Source organism: Drosophila teissieri, chromosome 3R (genome assembly GCF_016746235.2).
Source record: "Drosophila teissieri strain GT53w chromosome 3R, Prin_Dtei_1.1, whole genome shotgun sequence".
Taxonomy (NCBI): Eukaryota; Metazoa; Arthropoda; class Insecta; order Diptera; family Drosophilidae; genus Drosophila; species Drosophila teissieri.
The window spans coordinates 23363079-23380900 of record NC_053032.1 but is presented as its reverse complement, the minus strand read 5'-3'; the positions used below and the strand labels follow the sequence as shown (position 1 = coordinate 23380900).

Genomic DNA, 17822 nt, shown 5'->3' with positions numbered 1-17822 from the left:
TGGGTTTATGGCCCTAGGTTCCACCTTGCCACTCAGAGGCGCAGGCAGAAGCGCCATGGCTCTTGAATAGCATTTGGAGGTGGAATTACCGCGAAACGATTCGTTCATGCGGCGGATTTACGATCATTAATGACCTGCCCTAAAAGGCTCGAGTTTGCCGCCTAAGCAACGCAACACCTGATCCTGGGCAAATGCCCCTGAGCCCGGCCAGCAACCCAGGTAGATGGCCACATACATGTATGGAGATGGTATGGTTGTATGGCAATGTCAAGGTGCGAGCAGGGATACCCAAATCAAAATCCATTGAATGCAAACAACAGGCGGCAGACAATGGTCATCCCGAATCGCCAACGAGGAGGGGTCGGCGGATCAGGTCTGGTTATGGCTCTCGTCTCTCCCTCTATTGAGCTGTCCCTCGCTGTCCCTTCGCAGTGCGGTCAGTCGAGATTCTGCACTGGCCTGGTCTGCCCCGCCCCTCGTCCAGCGATTCCCCTACGCTGTTACGTTGAGATCTGTTACCTGCTGTTCACTCACTCGATCCGTGGAACCCTTGTCGGCACCAGCACCAGCACCAGCACCAGTATAATTCGGCAATCGCGGTCCACGAGCGCTCAGTTAGAACTTTGAACTGGTTGAAGCAACTTCAGGGAACGAGCCCCCAGAAATACGCAAGAAATGAAAGGAATGCGCCTCCACATGCCCATGAAAATGAAAGCGAAATTCGTTGTGCTCTCTGTGGGAGCTCTCTGGACAATGTTGGTTTTTCTGGTGGATTCCGCCGAGGGCAGGCAACAGAGTCAGCTGCCCGAGAGTGAGTGCAATTTTGATTTCAAGGAGCAGCCGGAGGACTTTTTTGGCATGCTAGACTCGCCACAGGTGAGTGGCGGAGTCACGTGGCCAAGCACAAAATTGCAATCTCTAGCATTACCACAACAGGTGCCGCCAAAGGAGGCAGAGGAGCCAACGGATGACATCCAGCCACTCAAGGCAGACAGACAATATTCGGGGTAAGTTCCACTGGGATTCATCCCGCACACAATGGCGCGCAATTAGCCGACACACTTGCCCTGGCCACTGGGGTGGCCTGCCTTTGGGGCACGTAAGTAATACCTGAGCTCATAAGCCCTCCCCGCCCATCTGAACCACCCACACAGGAGACGCCGGAAGCAGGCGCATAAATCGCGAAACAAAGCCGCTCTGAGATTACCCCCTCCCTTTCTGTGGACCGATGACTCTGTTGATGTCCTGCAGCACAGTCACTCACCCACTTTGGGGGGGAAAGCAGTCCAGCGAAGGCGAAGAGCTGTTACTGTGCGGAAGGAGCGGACCTGGGACTATGGGGTCATACCCTACGAGATCGATACCATCTTCAGTGGAGCCCACAAGGCGCTCTTCAAGCAGGCCATGCGCCACTGGGAGAACTTCACCTGCATCAAGTTCGTGGAGCGGGATGCCAATTTGCATGCGAACTACATATACTTTACGGTCAAGAATTGCGGGTAAGTCTTATATGCTTGCTAAGAAGAATTATTTTATAATTTATATCCCATCCCTTAGTTGCTGCTCGTTTCTGGGCAAGAATGGCAACGGACGCCAGCCCATCTCCATTGGACGCAATTGCGAAAAGTTCGGCATTATAATCCATGAGCTGGGCCACACAATCGGGTTTCACCACGAACATGCCCGTGGAGACAGAGATAAGCACATCGTGATTAACAAGGCGAATATCATGAGGGGTCAGGAGTACAACTTCGATGTCCTCTCGCCGGAGGAGGTGGACTTGCCCCTACTGCCCTACGATCTTAACTCCATTATGCACTATGCCAAGAACTCGTTTTCGAAGAGTCCCTACCTGGATACCATCACACCGATCGGAATACCACCCGGTACCCATTTGGAGTTGGGTCAGCGGAAGCGTCTTAGTCGCGGTGACATTGTCCAAGCCAATCTGCTTTATAAGTGCGCCTCCTGCGGACGCACCTATCAGCAGAATTCGGGACACATAGTGAGTCCACACTTTGTGTACTCCGGCAATGGAGTGCTCAGCGAGTTCGAGGGTAGCGGCGATGCTGGGGAAGATCCCTCCGCGGGATCTGAGTTCGATGCCTCGCTGACCAACTGCGAGTGGCGAATCACGGCCACCAATGGGGAAAAGGTCATCCTGCATCTGCAGCAGCTGCATCTGATGAGCTCCGATGATTGTACGCAGGATTACCTGGAGATCAGGGATGGCTACTGGCACAAATCGCCTCTGGTGAGACGAATCTGTGGGAATGCCAGCGGCGAGGTCATCACCACGCAGACAAGTCGCATGCTCCTCAACTATGTCAACCGGAATGCAGCCAAAGGTTATCGCGGATTCAAGGCGAGATTCGAGGGTAGGTGTTAGGCTTCTCCAGAAAAATCATAAATTAAACTTGCCATTTTTTACTTACAGTGGTATGTGGTGGGGATATACAGCTGACCAGGGATCAGTCCATAGACTCACCCAACTATCCGCTGGACTACATGCCCGACAAGGAGTGCGTGTGGCGCATTACGGCTCCGGAGAACCACCAGGTGGCCCTGAAGTTCCAGAGCTTTGAGCTGGAGAAACACGATGGTTGTACCTATGATTATGTGGAGATACGGGATGGCAATCACAGTGAATCCCGGCTCATAGGACGCTTCTGTGGAGATAAGCTGCCGCCCAATATAAAGTAAGTTATTTTTAAAGGAGAAAAGATCACTAACCAGTGAATATCTATTACATCATAGAACCCGCAGCAACCAGATGTACATCCGTTTCGTATCCGACTCATCGGTGCAAAAGCTGGGATTCTCAGCCGCCCTGATGCTGGATGTGGATGAGTGCAAGTTCACGGATCACGGATGCCAGCACCTGTGCATCAACACCTTGGGCAGCTATCAATGTGGCTGTCGCGCGGGATACGAGTTGCAGGCGAATGGCAGGACCTGCGAGGATGCCTGTGGAGGAGTTGTGGACGCCACCAAATCCAATGGCTCGCTTTTCTCACCATCGTATCCGGATGTGTATCCCAACTCCAAGCATTGCGTTTGGGAAGTAGTGGCGCCACCGAATCACGCTGTCTTCCTCAACTTCACCCACTTTGATTTGGAGGGCACACGGTTCCACTACACCAAGTGCAACTACGATTACCTGATTATATACTCCAAAATGAGGGACAATCGCCTGAAGAAGATTGGCATTTATTGTGGTCATGAGCTGCCTTCCGTGGTGAACTCCGAGCAGAGTGTTCTCAGGCTGGAGTTCTACTCGGATCGCACCGTCCAGAGAAGTGGATTTGTGGCCAAGTTTGTGATAGGTAACTCAGAAAACAACACTTCATTTACGAATGATTAATAATATCTCTTCTATCCCACAGATGTGGATGAGTGTTCTATGAACAATGGTGGCTGCCAGCACAGATGCCGGAATACCTTTGGATCCTACCAGTGCAGCTGCCGGAATGGATACACACTGGCTGAAAATGGACACAACTGCACGGAGACGCGTTGCAAGTTCGAGATCACTACGTCGTATGGAGTGTTGCAGAGTCCCAACTATCCGGAGGACTATCCGAGAAACATCTACTGCTACTGGCACTTTCAGACCGTACTGGGCCACCGGATACAGTTGACATTCCACGACTTCGAGGTGGAGAGCCACCAGGAGTGCATCTACGATTACGTGGCTATCTATGATGGTCGCTCCGAGAATAGCTCCACATTGGGCATCTATTGCGGTGGACGTGAGCCGTACGCCGTTATCGCCTCCACCAACGAGATGTTCATGGTGCTGGCCACGGATGCAGGTCTGCAGAGGAAGGGTTTCAAGGCAACCTTTGTCTCCGAGTGTGGTGGCTACTTGAGGGCCACAAATCATTCGCAGACCTTCTACTCGCATCCACGATACGGCAGCAGGCCGTACAAGCGCAACATGTACTGCGACTGGCGCATTCAGGCGGATCCAGAGAGCAGTGTCAAGATCCGCTTCCTGCACTTCGAGATCGAGTACTCGGAGCGATGCGACTACGATTATCTGGAGATCACCGAGGAGGGCTACTCGATGAACACCATCCACGGGAGATTTTGCGGAAAGCACAAGCCACCGATTATAATCTCCAACTCGGACACCCTTCTGCTGCGATTCCAAACGGACGAGAGTAACTCACTGAGAGGCTTCGCCATATCCTTTATGGCCGTGGATCCACCGGAGGATTCTGTAGGAGAGGACTTCGATGCTGTTACTCCCTTTCCGGGCTACCTGAAGAGCATGTATTCCTCAGAATCGGGAGGCGACCACCTCCTTCCGCCCAGCAGACTCATTTAGATGAACAGAAAGGTCCTGCGGCGATATTTAGTGTTTAATGTTTGTTGTTGAAATTTGTAAATAGATTGTGAATAAAAATATTTCGAAATAACATATATAAAGAAGTCATTTTAATCATCCTATTTCTTGTTTTCAAATCCACTTACTATTTATATCTATGACAATTCTAATTTAAATTTGGCGCTACTAATTGCAGCGTTCACACTAACCTTGATATTTTTAAGTCTATCGGAATCCATTCTGAAGACCCCTAATATTTCACAATCGATAGATCCGATAGTTCGATAGCCCTTTGCGCCAGTAATCAAGCAATCGAGTATCGGCGTCGCTTCGTTTCGAATATCAGTTCGAATTTGGATTTTTGCGGCGACGCTCTAATTTGTTTAATTGTTGTTCGTTGATTGTGTTAATTGTTTAGTTAGTCGCTGTGTTAATGGGCCACTAAGTCAGCTGCGAGCCCGTTTTTGTTTCGTTCAAGTTATTTCTGTTTTAGTCATTCCCTGCGATGAGCGCCTTTGAGGTTAGTTGAGTCCTCTTTTTGGGACTCCGACAATAGTTTTCCGTAACATAACTGAATTCCCGGTACTTACAGATCACAGTGACGCCATCGCGGCTAAAGCAAAAGAAGCGCGCCGAAGGACGCGAGCCCGCCGTGGTCGTCATGGCTCCGTTCTCCGCCAAGGCGATTGTGCAGTTCGAGGATGTGCCGATAACAAAGACAGCTCGGCGCCAGGTGCGCGTTCTCAATCCCAGCGACGACGACATCGAGGTTAGTGGGTTATATACTGCCTGGCAACTGTTATTTGATCAATGGAACACCCACTATACAGGTCAAGGTTATGAAGGCCATCCGGGAGGAGCACAACCTAAGCCTGGAGTGGATGGAGCACACGGTGCCTGCAAGAGATGAGGTCTCCATGGAGCTAGTGTGGAGTCCCCAGCTTGAGGTGGCCTGCAAGGAGACGCTGCAGCTGATAGACAACCGCAACTTCCGAAAGGAGGTGATGATCATACTCAAGTCCAAGAGCAACCAGCCGGTCAAGGTCAGTTTAAAAATGCATTTACCACCCCTTTTACCTACTTACCCTCTTTTGCACGCATTTCTTACCTTTCTACCTGAAGAACCCGCGCAAATTTCCGACTGTCGGCAAGACCCTGCAGCTGAAATCGCCGACAGGAGCGGGCAAGACAATGAAAAGCGTGGTATCTGCTGCTGCGCAGCAAAAGAAGCGTTTGTCTGCAGCAGCAGCGCCTCCCTCCAAGCAGACATGGCGAGTGACCGCTCCTGTACGACCAGCTGCTCGTCCACATCCACCTCCACCGGCTCCTCTTGTCGAGAAGAATGTGTACAAGCCCCCACAAGAGGAGCCCGTATACATATCACCGCAGCCTCGCAGTCTTAAGGAAAATCTAAGCCCTATGACGCCAGGAAACCTACTCGACGTAATTGACAATCTGCGGTTCACACCTCTCACCGAAACCCGTGGCAAAGGGCAGGCTACCATTTTGCCGGACAATCTGGCCGCCTGGCCCACACCCACACTTAAAGGGAATGTAAAACCATGTGCCAATGACATGCGCCCGCGTCGAATCACTCCAGATGATCTAGAAGATCAGCCTGCCACAAACAAAACGTTCGACGTGAAGCATTCCGAGACTATAAACATTTCGTTGGACACCTTAGACTGCTCCAGGAATGATGGACAACCGCATACGCCCCTAAATAAGACCACCACCATAGTGCATGCCACGCACACCCGAGCCCTTGCCTGTATTCGCGAGGAGGAGGGACCGAGCCCACCTAGGTCGCCCGCGAAGAGCGCCATACATGACCTGAAGAGGGATATCAAGTTGGTGGGCTCACCCTTACGAAAGTATTCCGAGTCCATGAAAGATTTGTCACTTCTATCGCCACAATCAAAGTATGCCATTCAAGGCTCAATGCCTAATCTGAATGAAATGAAAATCCGTTCGATTGAACAGAATCGATACTACCAGGAGCAGCAGATCCAGGTAAAGGGCAAAGACTTGAATAGCTCCTCTAGTAGCGAGGCTAGCTTGGCGGGCCAGCAGGAGTTTCTATTCAACCACAGTGAAATCCTTGCTCAGTCCAGTCGCTTTAATCTGCACGAAGTAGGTCGAAAGTCGGTGAAGGGAAGTCCAGTGAAAAATCCTCACAAGCGGCGCTCTCATGAGCTGAGTTTCTCGGATGCACCCAGCAACGAATCCCTGTACCGCAATGAAACTATGGCCATTTCTCCACCTAAAAAGCAACGAGTGGAGGACACCACTCTGACCAGGAGTGCAGCGCCGGCAAACGCATCTGCCCGAAGCAGTAGTGCTCACGCCTGGCCACACGCCCAGTCCAAGAAGTTTAAGCTGGCGCAGACCATGTCACTGATGAAGAAGCCCGCCACGCCACGAAAGCTCAGGGACACTAGTGTCCAGGCTTCCGTGAAGCTCTACGATTCCGAGCTGTATATGCAGACCTACATCAACCCGGATCCTTTTGCGGCAACTACCACAATGGACCCCTTTCTGGCCTCTACCATGTATTTGGATGAACAGGCTGTGGATCGACATCAAGCTGACTTTAAAAAGTGGTTAAATGCCCTTGTGTCCATACCCGCTGACCTGGACGCAGATTCGAATAGCAAAATAGACGTCGGTAAGCTGTTTAACGAGGTGCGCAACAAGGAGCTCGTGGTAGCTCCCACCAAGGAGGAGCAGTCTATGAACTACCTAACGAAATATCGCCTGGAGACGCTTCGTAAGGCTGCTGTGGAACTATTCTTCAGTGAGCAGATGCGCTTGCCATGCTCCAAGGTGGCCGTCTATGTCAACAAGCAAGCGCTACGCATCCGTAGCGATCGTAATCTTCACCTGGACGTCGTTATGCAACGCACCATACTTGAGCTGCTGCTTTGCTTCAATCCTCTTTGGCTGCGCCTGGGACTGGAGGTGGTCTTCGGCGAGAAGATCCAGATGCAGTCTAATCGGGACATTGTTGGCCTTAGCACCTTTATCCTCAATCGCTTGTTCCGGAATAAGTTTGAGGAGCAGAGGTACAGCAAGGCATACACCCTCACCGAGGAGTACGCGGAGACCATCAAGAAGCACTCGTTGCAGAAAATCCTCTTCTTGCTGCTCTTCCTCGATCAAGCAAAGCAGAAGCGCATCGTCAAACACAATCCCTGTTTGTTTGTGAAAAAGTCGCCACATAAGGAGACCAAGGATATACTGCTGCGCTTCTCGTCAGAACTGCTCGCCAACATTGGTGATATTACGCGGGAACTGCGCCGTCTGGGTTACGTTCTTCAGCACCGCCAAACATTTTTGGACGAGTTCGATTATGCCTTCAACAACTTGGCAGTGGACTTAAGAGATGGCGTGAGGCTTACCCGCGTTATGGAGGTAATTTTACTGCGCGATGATCTAACCCGCCAGTTGAGAGTGCCAGCCATCTCTCGCCTCCAGCGGATTTTCAATGTGAAGCTAGCACTGGGAGCCCTTGGTGAGGCCAACTTCCAGCTAGGCGGTGACATCTCCGCCCAAGACATCGTTGACGGGCATCGTGAGAAGACGCTTTCCCTGCTCTGGCAGATTATTTACAAATTCCGCTCGCCCAAGTTCCATGCGGCGGCCACGGTGCTTCAGAAATGGTGGCGCCGTCGCTGGCTGCACGTTGTCATCCAGCGGCGCATCCGCCACAAGGAGCTAATGCGTCGCCACCGGGCCGCTACTGTCATTCAGGCCGTGTTCCGGGGCCACCAGATGAGGAAGTACGTCAAGTTGTTCAGGGCGGAACGCACCCAGGCCGCCATAATCCTGCAAAAGTTCACGCGGCGGTACTTGGCACAGAAGCAGCTATACCAGAGCTATCACAGCATTGTCACCATCCAGCGCTGGTGGCGGGCCCAACAACTGGGACGGCAACATCGCCAGCGGTTCTTGGAGCTCCGGCAGGCTGCCATATTTCTGCAGCGGATCTGGCGGCGACGCCTCTTTGCCAAAAAGCTATTGGCGGCGGCGGCAACAGCCAGACTTCAGCGATCCCAGAAACAACAGGCAGCTGCCAGTTATATTCAACTGCAATGGCGGAGCTATCAGTTGGGCAAAATTCAGCGACAGAAGTTCCTGCGCCAGAGAGAGCTCATTATGTTTGTCCAGCGCAGGATGCGAGCAAAGTGGAGTATGCTGAAGCAGCGCAAGGAGTTCCAGCAACTCAAACGTGCAGCTATAAATGTGCAACAGCGCTGGCGAGCGAAGCTTTCAATGAGAAAGTGCAAAGCTGATTATTTGGCACTTCGTTCCAGCGTTCTTAAAGTTCAGGCTTACCGGAGAGCCACAGTCCAGATGAGAATAGATCGCAATCACTACTGTTCTCTCCGGAAAAATGTTATTCGCTTGCAGCAGCGACTGAGGGCCACCATGAAAATGCGCGAACAGAGGGAAAATTATCTGAGGCTGCGTAATGCCACGACACTCGTTCAAAAACGTTACCGCATGCTCCAACAAATGATCCAGGATCGCAGTGCATATCTGAGAACCCGCCAATGCATCGTCAATGTCCAGAGGCGCTGGAGAGCCACATTGCAGATGCGTCGAGATAGGAAGGAGTACCTTCGGCTTCAATCGGCCACCAGGCTAATTCAAATCAAGTACCGTGCCAAGCGCGAAATGGAAAAGCAAAGAGCCGAGTTCCTGCAACTGAAGAAGGTAACCCTTGCAGTCCAGCAACGCCGGCGAGCTTTACTGCAGATGCGAAAGGAGCGCCAGGAGTACCTGCATCTGCGCGAGGTGACCATCAAGCTGCAGCGCAGATTCCATGCCCACAAATCAATGCGGTTCATGCGAGCCAAGTACCGCGGCACCCAGGCTGCGGTGAGCTGCCTGCAGATGCATTGGCGCAATCATCTGCTCAGAAAACGGGAGCGAAACAGTTTCTTACAACTGCGCCAAGCAGCTATAACACTGCAGCGACGGTACCGAGCTCGTCTGTCGATGATCAAACAATTGAAGAGTTATGCCCAGCTGAAACAGGCAGCTATTACCATTCAAACCCGATACCGAGCCAAGAAGGCAATGCAAAAGCAGGTAGTCCTATACCAAAAGCAAAGGGAAGCCATTATCAAAGTGCAGCAACGATACCGTGGCAAGCTGGAGATGAGGAAGCAGGTTGCAGTGTACCAAAAGCAGCGGCAGGCAGTCATCCGCCTGCAGAAATGGTGGCGCAGCATACGCGAAATGCGGCTCTGCAAAGCGGGCTACCGACGGATTCGGCTCAGTTCATTGAGCATTCAACGCAAGTGGCGGGCCACAGTGCAGGCTCGTCGCCAGCGGCAGAACTTCTTGAACACCATCCGCAAGGTGCGACTTATGCAGGCATTTATCAGAGCCACTTTGCTGATGCTGAAGCAGCGTAGGGAATTCGAGTTGAAGCGAAGGGCTGCCGTGGTGCTGCAACGCCGGTTTCGTGCCCGTTGTGCCATGCTAAAGGCCAGACAGGATTACCAATTAATCCAATCCTCTGTGATCCTGGTGCAGCGCAAATTCCGTGCTAACCGCTGCATGAAGCAGGCACGCCAGGAATTTGTCCAGCTGCGTACACTGGCCGTCCACCTGCAACAAAAGTTCCGTGGCAAGCGACTAATGGTTGAGCAGCGTGATTGTTTCCAACTGCTCCGCCGTTCCATGCCGGACTTCCAGGCGCGTGCCCGCGGCTTTATGGCTCGCAAACGCTTCCAGGCCCTGATGACACCCGAGATGATGGACCTAATCCGCCAGAAGCGCGCGGCAAAGGTTATACAGCGCTACTGGCGTGGCTATCTCACCCGTCGTCGCCAGAAGCACCAGGGACTTTTGGCTATCCGAAAGCGTATTGTCCAGCTGCAGCAAGAGGCAAAGACGGCCAACTCCGTGCGCTGCAAGGTCCAGGAGGCGGTGCGATTCCTTCGAGGACGCTTCATCGCATCAGATGCGTTAGCAGTCCTAAGTCGATTGGGTAAGTGTTCCATTTACGTAAGTCCTTATCCTAACTAATCCCTAATTTATAATCCCCGCAGATCGCCTTTCACGCACTGTCCCACATCTGCTGATGTGGTGTTCGGAGTTCATGTCCACGTTTTGCTACGGCATCATGGCCCAGGCCATTCGATCGGAGGTGGATAAGCAGCTTATCGAGCGCTGCAGCCGGATCATCCTGAATTTGGCCCGCTACAACAGCACCACGGTGAACACGTTCCAGGAGGGAGGCTTGGTCACCATTGCCCAGATGCTCTTGCGCTGGTGCGACAAAGACAGTGAGATATTCAACACGTTGTGCACTCTCATTTGGGTATTTTCACACTGCCCTAAAAAGCGAAAGGTAACAAGGGAGGGGATTATGTTTAAGGGATTGTTAATCATATCTTTATGACTTCCAGATCATTCACGACTACATGACCAACCCAGAGGCCATTTACATGGTGCGTGAAACAAAGAAGCTCGTCGCACGCAAGGAAAAGATGAAGCAGAATGCCCGCAAGCCGCCGCCAATGCCAACGGGACGGTATCAAAGCCAAAAGATCAACTTCACGCCGTGTTCCCTGCCCAGCCTGGAGCCGGACTTTGGTATCATCCGCTACAGTCCCTACACGTTCATCTCGTCCGTTTACGCCTTTGATACAATCCTGTGCAAGCTGCAGATCGACATGTTCTAGATCTAGGAAAATCCACCTTTAAATGTTTAATGTTTGAAACCGTTCTGTGTTGTGTTTTAAAATAGTCAGATATATTCTTAGACCATGCTAGTTTTTTGGAGACCATTAAGAATAGTTTAAGATAATCTAAGAAGTTCTTAACCATGTAAAGTACGAGAATAAGTTAACATGTATATGCTGCAAACGAAAATTGTAATTGATATTTTAGTAGAAAAACGAAGTGGATTGTTTTTATAGGAAACCACAAACTGAACTGAAGAATAAAGACGATTGAAAGTCAAATTCCAGTGTATTTGCTTACGCAGGCTAGCTGCGCCTATGTTTATTTGGGTACGTATGCAAGTATTCACAAAACAATTACATATTTGTAATTATATAGTTAAATTAGTAATCACTTTGTCAAACACTTAGTTACACCGATATTAGTATGCAGTAGTTTACCCAATATTCGTGCTCCTCCGCTGACGACCACAACGAATGCCACTCGTGCCGCTCTTTCTGTGAGAGATTGCCCCAAGTATATAAGTTTAAATCCGCGTGTATATTAATTAATGCCCCTTTAAAATTGTACATTTATGGAGTACCGTAAATTGGATTGAATATGCATATATAATAGATTCGTATAACATTATATGTATTTCTTCCTTGATAATTGCACACGCCAGTTTCATTCTCAATCTGTTTTCCCTTTATTTGCATTTTTTTCATTATTTTTTTTGGTGTATTTTTTTCGCCATTTGTCATATATTATATTATTTAGAGGCTGCCGTTAAACGTATCGATTTGAAGAACTTAACATAAATACCATTGGCGCTACCGATTTCATATAAATATTTGTGGGACGAGGGGCGTGCAAAGAATTTGCTTGGATACGAAGACATTTAGATTGCCTCCTGAATGTGTGACCTAAGTTTGGAGAAGAGTCTGAGAGCTGTTTGCAAGTGCTTTTTAGATAACTTTAGTTTAGGATGAGCTCCTGGCCAAATGGCGCACGGCTGGATTTGGATTAGTGCGCCATCCGGGGAGAGATTTGGGCCAGCAGGATTGGACTTAACGTCGGCCCAGGCCAAAGTTGAAGGGTTGCGGACGCGTCGTTCGCTTGTTCTGTCGTCCGGGTCGCACTGCAAGCCCAAGGATTAAAGAGGGATACGTGTGATCAAGGGAGCACAGTGGACTTACCAGCACGCTCGGCGGCCAAGTAGTTCGCTGGCGGCACTCTGTAGTCGATCTCGTTGTCCTGCTCGTAGTCGTAGTCGCTGCGTTTGCCCAGTCCAAAGGAGTAGGGACGAGACCTCTTGCCCAGGCCAAAGTTATAGACCGGCAGGCGCTTCATTCCCGGTCCGCCGTTCGTGTACATATAGGCCCGTCGTCCCAGTCCAAAGGCGTACCGCTCCACCCGCTTGTCGATGTTGTCGCCACCGTCGGCCAACTCGTCGGCGGCCAGCAGGACATCGGCATCGCTGTCGCCGCTGCGCTGATCCTGGCCAATTACCGGGGAGCAGGCGATGTAGCCGACGCAGCAAACTGCCAGCAGCAGGATGTGGGCGTGAAGGGAGTTCATTGTGATGCTGTGGGCGTGGCACGGGATGGGGCACGTCTGGCTGCTGCTACTGCTGCTGCTGCTGTTGCTCTTGTTGCTGCTACAAAAAAGTCAGCAAAGACAAAGTGAGCAGGCGACGAATAGAATTTTAAGCACCGCTCCCCAATTCTCTGTGTGTCAAAGCGTTGCATACTTTGCGGCGACAGTTGTCGCCTCTCGTAAACAAGGATACTGGGGTATTAGGGTGGCCCAAAACGGTGTTAAAGTGAATGGAGGGATGGGAAGACAGGGCATTGAGGATAATAAATTCAGAACTAAAGTATTACAAGAAAACAGGACCTAACTAGTAGAGATAACTAATAATTATTACTTGAATTTAATATATGTTTATAGACGAAAATATGTAAAATACATCAAATTCCTGTCGCCGCGCAAATATAAATCCACCCTAATGCGTACCCTCAAACGAATATTTATGCAAAATAAAGAAACAAACAATCGACGTGGAATTTCGGCCCAACACACAAAATATGTCAACGGCAAACAAATGCCGACGCGTTGACAGCCCGGCAAAATGGCAACAGAAATTTGGCAGTGGCAAACAGAAGCAAACAGAGGCAAACAGTCAACGGAACCAAGAATAACGAACGAATAAAAATGGCCTGCAGAACACCGAAAAATGTGGCCAAAAGTTTGATGCCACCGCCGGCAGCCATGCGGAAGGTCCTTGGTCCTTGATCCTTAGTGCTTGGCCAACACGAATTGCAGCAGACGCGACGGGTTTTTCTGCTGGCCTTGCAGGTCGGGTCGTAAAAGTTATTATTTGATCCGCGCGATGAGATGAAATAAGTGGCTTAATTCTCGCCGCAGATGCCACAATTAGCCAAGAACAATTACCCAAAAATTCAACCGCGACGAACCAGACCAGTAAACTATCTTGGCTGGGGGAGTCCTGCTCGCTGGATTCCATTAGCGGAATAGCAGCGTCAGTCAGTGGCAGTCATCAACGCTTTTGTGGAGATGTCAGTGCCATCAATTTAAAGTGCACGTCGTGAATGAAGAAGCCACCAGCCACCAGCCAGCAGCAGTAACGTGGTTGCATTTCCGCCGGAAAACTTGACAGCCGAAGCACGTAATGTGGAGCTAAGAACACCCGCTGCCTCCAGATACTTGTTGTTTGGCTAGGCAAATTAACTTGCTGACAATTTTCCATTAGAAATGGAGCTAGGGGCTTAAATGCCATGACTCGCCGCCGCACATAATTATGTGCAAACAGCGGCCGAATCAATTAATCGAAGCCTACGACGTGGCTCCAAAATGTTGCGCATACGCACCGTGGGCCGGTCATAAATTCGCTGGGTGCATGTGCAACAGGGCCACAAATCATGCAACAGGTTCGCCAAAGACCGCAAAAGGCCCGTGGGAGCCCCTGACCTCCAAGTTTGATTTACAATGGGGGGCAGCGCCATGGATGGCAGCTGTGCATTTTCCACGCAGGACAATAAAAGCAATGACTATGAGTGCGGCAGTGCGGCAGTGCGAAAGGCTATGGCCGCGAGATAATAGGCGGAAAATCGTCACATTTGTTAGACTTTATCAACCGCAACACGACGACAACAAAACGAGGAGCACCAGAGCCACGACGAACCAATCGTAAATCTGGCGGGGAGGGGGGCAAAACATGGGGTTTTGTGAAAAGTGTCAACACCTTTCACTATTATTTCCATTCCTGCAATAAAATCTTGTTTGTCGTCCACAACGCAACGCAGCGCAACGCTACAAAGCGCCCTTGGCCGCAAATGAGATTCAGGCATTATCTGTTTATGAATTTATGCCACTTTTGGCCCATAACTCTTTTGGTCTGCTGGTCCGCTGGTCCGCTGGTCCGCTTGTCTTTTCTCATATCCGCAGCGGCGATTAGTTTTGACCGCCAAGCGGAATGCAACGGAAATTCAAAGGAGCAGCCACGAAGGACCGCGCCTAATTAAGTTTGAAAGTTGGCAAAGTTTCCCCAGCTGCCGAAGCAGAAGGCCATAACAACACGGCGGCCAAAGGGATATAAGCAAACTTGCAGCTTTGCCCAGCAAGCCAAAGCAATTTCAGCTGATGTAGCAAATTACGATAGACAGATCCCTCAGGTGGACCTAAAGCCGAAGCTAAAACTCAAAATGAGCGAAAAATTAGCTGGGTGCAATTGAAACGCTTTTTTAAATTGAAAGCCCTGCCGGGGGGCGAACGCCCATGTTTTCACCTTTACCCTCTAAGCTCTCCTAATTAAGTTACGTTCAGGTAATGAAGTGGCTAACTTCTTTGCGCCAATTTATGGCGGTTAGGCAATAAAGAGCCAGCTTCACCGCCTCATGGCTCCCAGATCCCTTCTGCAGCTCCATTGTTTTGTGTTCTTACTTTCTTTTTTTTTCAATGTGGCTGACCCTTGTCGTTGAGCTGCCTTTCCCTTGTTGTTCTTTAATTCGACATGTGTATCAATTCTGCAAGTAAACATAAACTGACCCTGGAGGGGCGAATCATCCCCATAACTTGCCCCAACATCAATCAACAATTGTCCTGCGATTTGTTTATTCAATATTCTCGTCCTTGGCTTTTGTGGATATATTCCTATGTGTGATCCCATTTTTTCTGCTATTTTTTGCTCTCGGGCGTGTTGTTATTTATTTAATTACAATTTGATTGAGGCTTGTCTTTTGTCTTCTAGCATTTTTCTCCTGCGACTGCGAACGTTTTGGCTGAGAGTTGGGTGATGTTGGCTTTGTTGCCATATGTCAATTGTTGCCTGAGGCAATTTATATAATCAAATTTGGTTTTGTCGCCTCGCTAAGCGATTGAAAATGAATTCAATTTGAGCGTTTTTCTCCAGATCAAAAACGAATACAAATTGCATTGGGTTTCTTTGCATACTTTTTGGGGCGAAAGTGCTGATTGAGTGTAGGGTTCATTTTAGAACGTGTCTTGGATTTATTTGAAATTTAATTTAAAAGCAATATTTGCAAGGATCTTGAAGTATTTTAACTAAGTGTATTTATTAAATAATAATAATCGAAACACCTAGCCACTGTTTTAATAAGATAAAAAGGGAAATTTGATAATTCAAGCACATGTGTTTCACTTTTTTGGTAAGATTTAAATTTTTGGTAAAAATGAATGATTTTTTTGGATAAAAGCCTTCACTTGAATAAGCAATAATTACAACAACATTTTAGTCAAAACTTACAGCGAAATCCAAATGCCGCTGGAAAAACTCACAGACCGAAAAGCGCACAAACCGCGAAGTAACTTTCAAAGGATCGACTCTGGGATGCAAGGACAGGATACGCGGTGCAACTCGAGTGTTCGGAGGTACCGCGGACTAAATCGGCTGCTGCTCCTGTTGCACGTTGACAGATCAAATGTCGGTTAAGTTTTGAATCCGCATCCGCTGGCGCTCGGCCTCTTATATGAGCGCTCTGCGCGCCCTTATCAACGAGCCACCCACACGACAGCCGCCAGAGGTGACGACAATGTGTGGTGTGGTGGATTCGGTGCCCGTTTCTCACCACAAACGGGGGGTTGGTTTGGTGGCTCGTATTGCGGAGGGTGTCCTGTGCGCCAAGGATGTAACAAGTGTCCGTGGCCATGCGGCTTTGCCGGAAAAGCCAGGCCAAGACACATTCCTCGAGGAGATGGTGAAACCAAAGTCGCGTTTCTGGTAAGGTGAGGAAAAGTGCAGCTAAAGGATGCGGACACTGCACGTAGTGCGAGTATGTATGCTAAGCAACGGTGCGTATGATGAATGCGCTGTTGAGGTTCATTAGGAGGTCGCTGTGACCGACACCCACGGCATAACATCCAACTATTTCTCATTTCAATGGAAAATTGCCAGCTGACTGGGTGCGCATTACTCAAATGCAGGACACTCGCCGTCGGCCCTTCTTTGTGGGGAATCCTTAGAGCCAACTGACAACTCGAATGACATGCAACCCCGGCTTTATACTCGATAAACCGCCTGCTTTTGCGGCTGTAACATTTCAAAAGCGCAAAAGTCGAGGAATTTTATGCGGAATGCCAGCATATACTACATATATTTTTTACAACGCCGCTTTCCGGCCGGAAGGCATAACATTTAACATTTGTCCTGTCTTGATGCCACATTTGTCCTGCTCTCGAGTCCACTTTCTTTGCGGATTACACAAATTTCTGGCTTGGACCGATTCGACGCACTTTGTCGATTTCAATGGGAAATCCTTTAAGAATAATAACAGGAAGTAAAGACTGTGGAACAAGAGTGGTTTAAACTCATATCTTTATTTACTAGCCATTTAGTTAGTGAGTAATAATACATTGTAGTTACTATTTTACTTACTTCTCAGCTTATTTTGACCATATTTCCGATCAATCTGCGTCCAATGCATTCCGGGCAATTACGCAGACGGAGGGGGGGGAGGAGCTGGGACATAACCATTACCCAGGGAAATCCCGCTGAGACGGTGCTCAGTTGTAAATAGTTTAATTACGAATAAAAGCAAAAATCGCTGGCTAATTGGAAAATATTGAGTAAATAAGCACCACCCATCCGCCGCCCGAATATGGCTTAAAGTGTCCTGGGCGCACGGGTCGTATACGCAATGTTAAAAGCACAGCGGGGGACTCACCGAAATTGCATTGAGATTTGTGGCGCAATTACAATTTGTCCTAGAAATTGATACGTTTTTATGGCTTTCTGGGAAAAATGGCGGCTAATTGTGCTCATGACGTCAGTCGTAATTAGTGAGGCATTAAGTTGCTGGAAAGCCATTGGCATCGATACCAAGCGATACCTTGGCCAACGAGCTGCAATGGCTGCAACCGGGGATGTCATGGCGAATGGCTATATTCATACTCACGGCGGACCATCGATCATAAATCAGGCTGATAAGAGGGGTCCTAATGACATGGCTCGTAACACCAAAACATGCCCAAAAGCGTGGCCTGGCCAATCTCGATGGCCTGACACCGCCGCGTCAACGCACCGGAACAGGTTAATAAATTTCCCAGCGGTCTAATCACAGGCCAAGCAGCTCATTTGCGTATTCGGCATCTGTCATCTGGCATCTGGAATCATGTGGCACATATGGCCACAAGGAGGATATGGATGTGGTACATGTGACTCGGTTCGATGCGATTTTGGTCGGCGTGCCACAAGACAAGTTCAGCTATAAATCATCACCGCGGTAGGCAAAATAAGGCAAAACAAAGACACCAAACTAAACATGCT

The 17822-nt window shown here is 49.4% G+C and overlaps 3 protein-coding genes across 3 annotated transcripts; 2 read left to right on the top strand and 1 right to left on the bottom strand.

The window, feature by feature from the left end:
* Positions 1–419: 419 nt before the first annotated feature.
* Positions 420–4347, top strand: LOC122620152 (dorsal-ventral patterning protein tolloid). The gene is made up of 6 exons (XM_043797482.1): positions 420–1007; positions 1155–1499; positions 1558–2378; positions 2438–2699; positions 2758–3326; positions 3387–4347. Exons 1-6 carry the CDS (start codon positions 676–678, stop codon positions 4331–4333), a joined length of 3276 nt encoding a protein of 1091 aa, XP_043653417.1. The 5' UTR covers positions 420–675; the 3' UTR covers positions 4334–4347.
* Positions 4348–4662: 315 nt separating this feature from the next.
* On the top strand, positions 4663–11316 carry LOC122619905 (protein abnormal spindle). The gene is made up of 6 exons (XM_043797116.1): positions 4663–4853; positions 4926–5102; positions 5164–5376; positions 5456–10337; positions 10399–10700; positions 10759–11316. Exons 1-6 carry the CDS (start codon positions 4839–4841, stop codon positions 11032–11034), a joined length of 5865 nt encoding a protein of 1954 aa, XP_043653051.1. The 5' UTR covers positions 4663–4838; the 3' UTR covers positions 11035–11316.
* LOC122619904 (allatostatin-A) lies at positions 11317–15979 on the bottom strand. Its single transcript, XM_043797115.1, has 3 exons — positions 15804–15979; positions 12214–12674; positions 11317–12155 (listed from the first exon to the last, which is right to left on the bottom strand). Exons 2-3 carry the CDS (start codon positions 12593–12595, stop codon positions 12085–12087), a joined length of 453 nt encoding a protein of 150 aa, XP_043653050.1. The 5' UTR covers positions 12596–12674; positions 15804–15979; the 3' UTR covers positions 11317–12084.
* Between the last annotated feature and the right edge of the window lie 1843 nt (positions 15980–17822).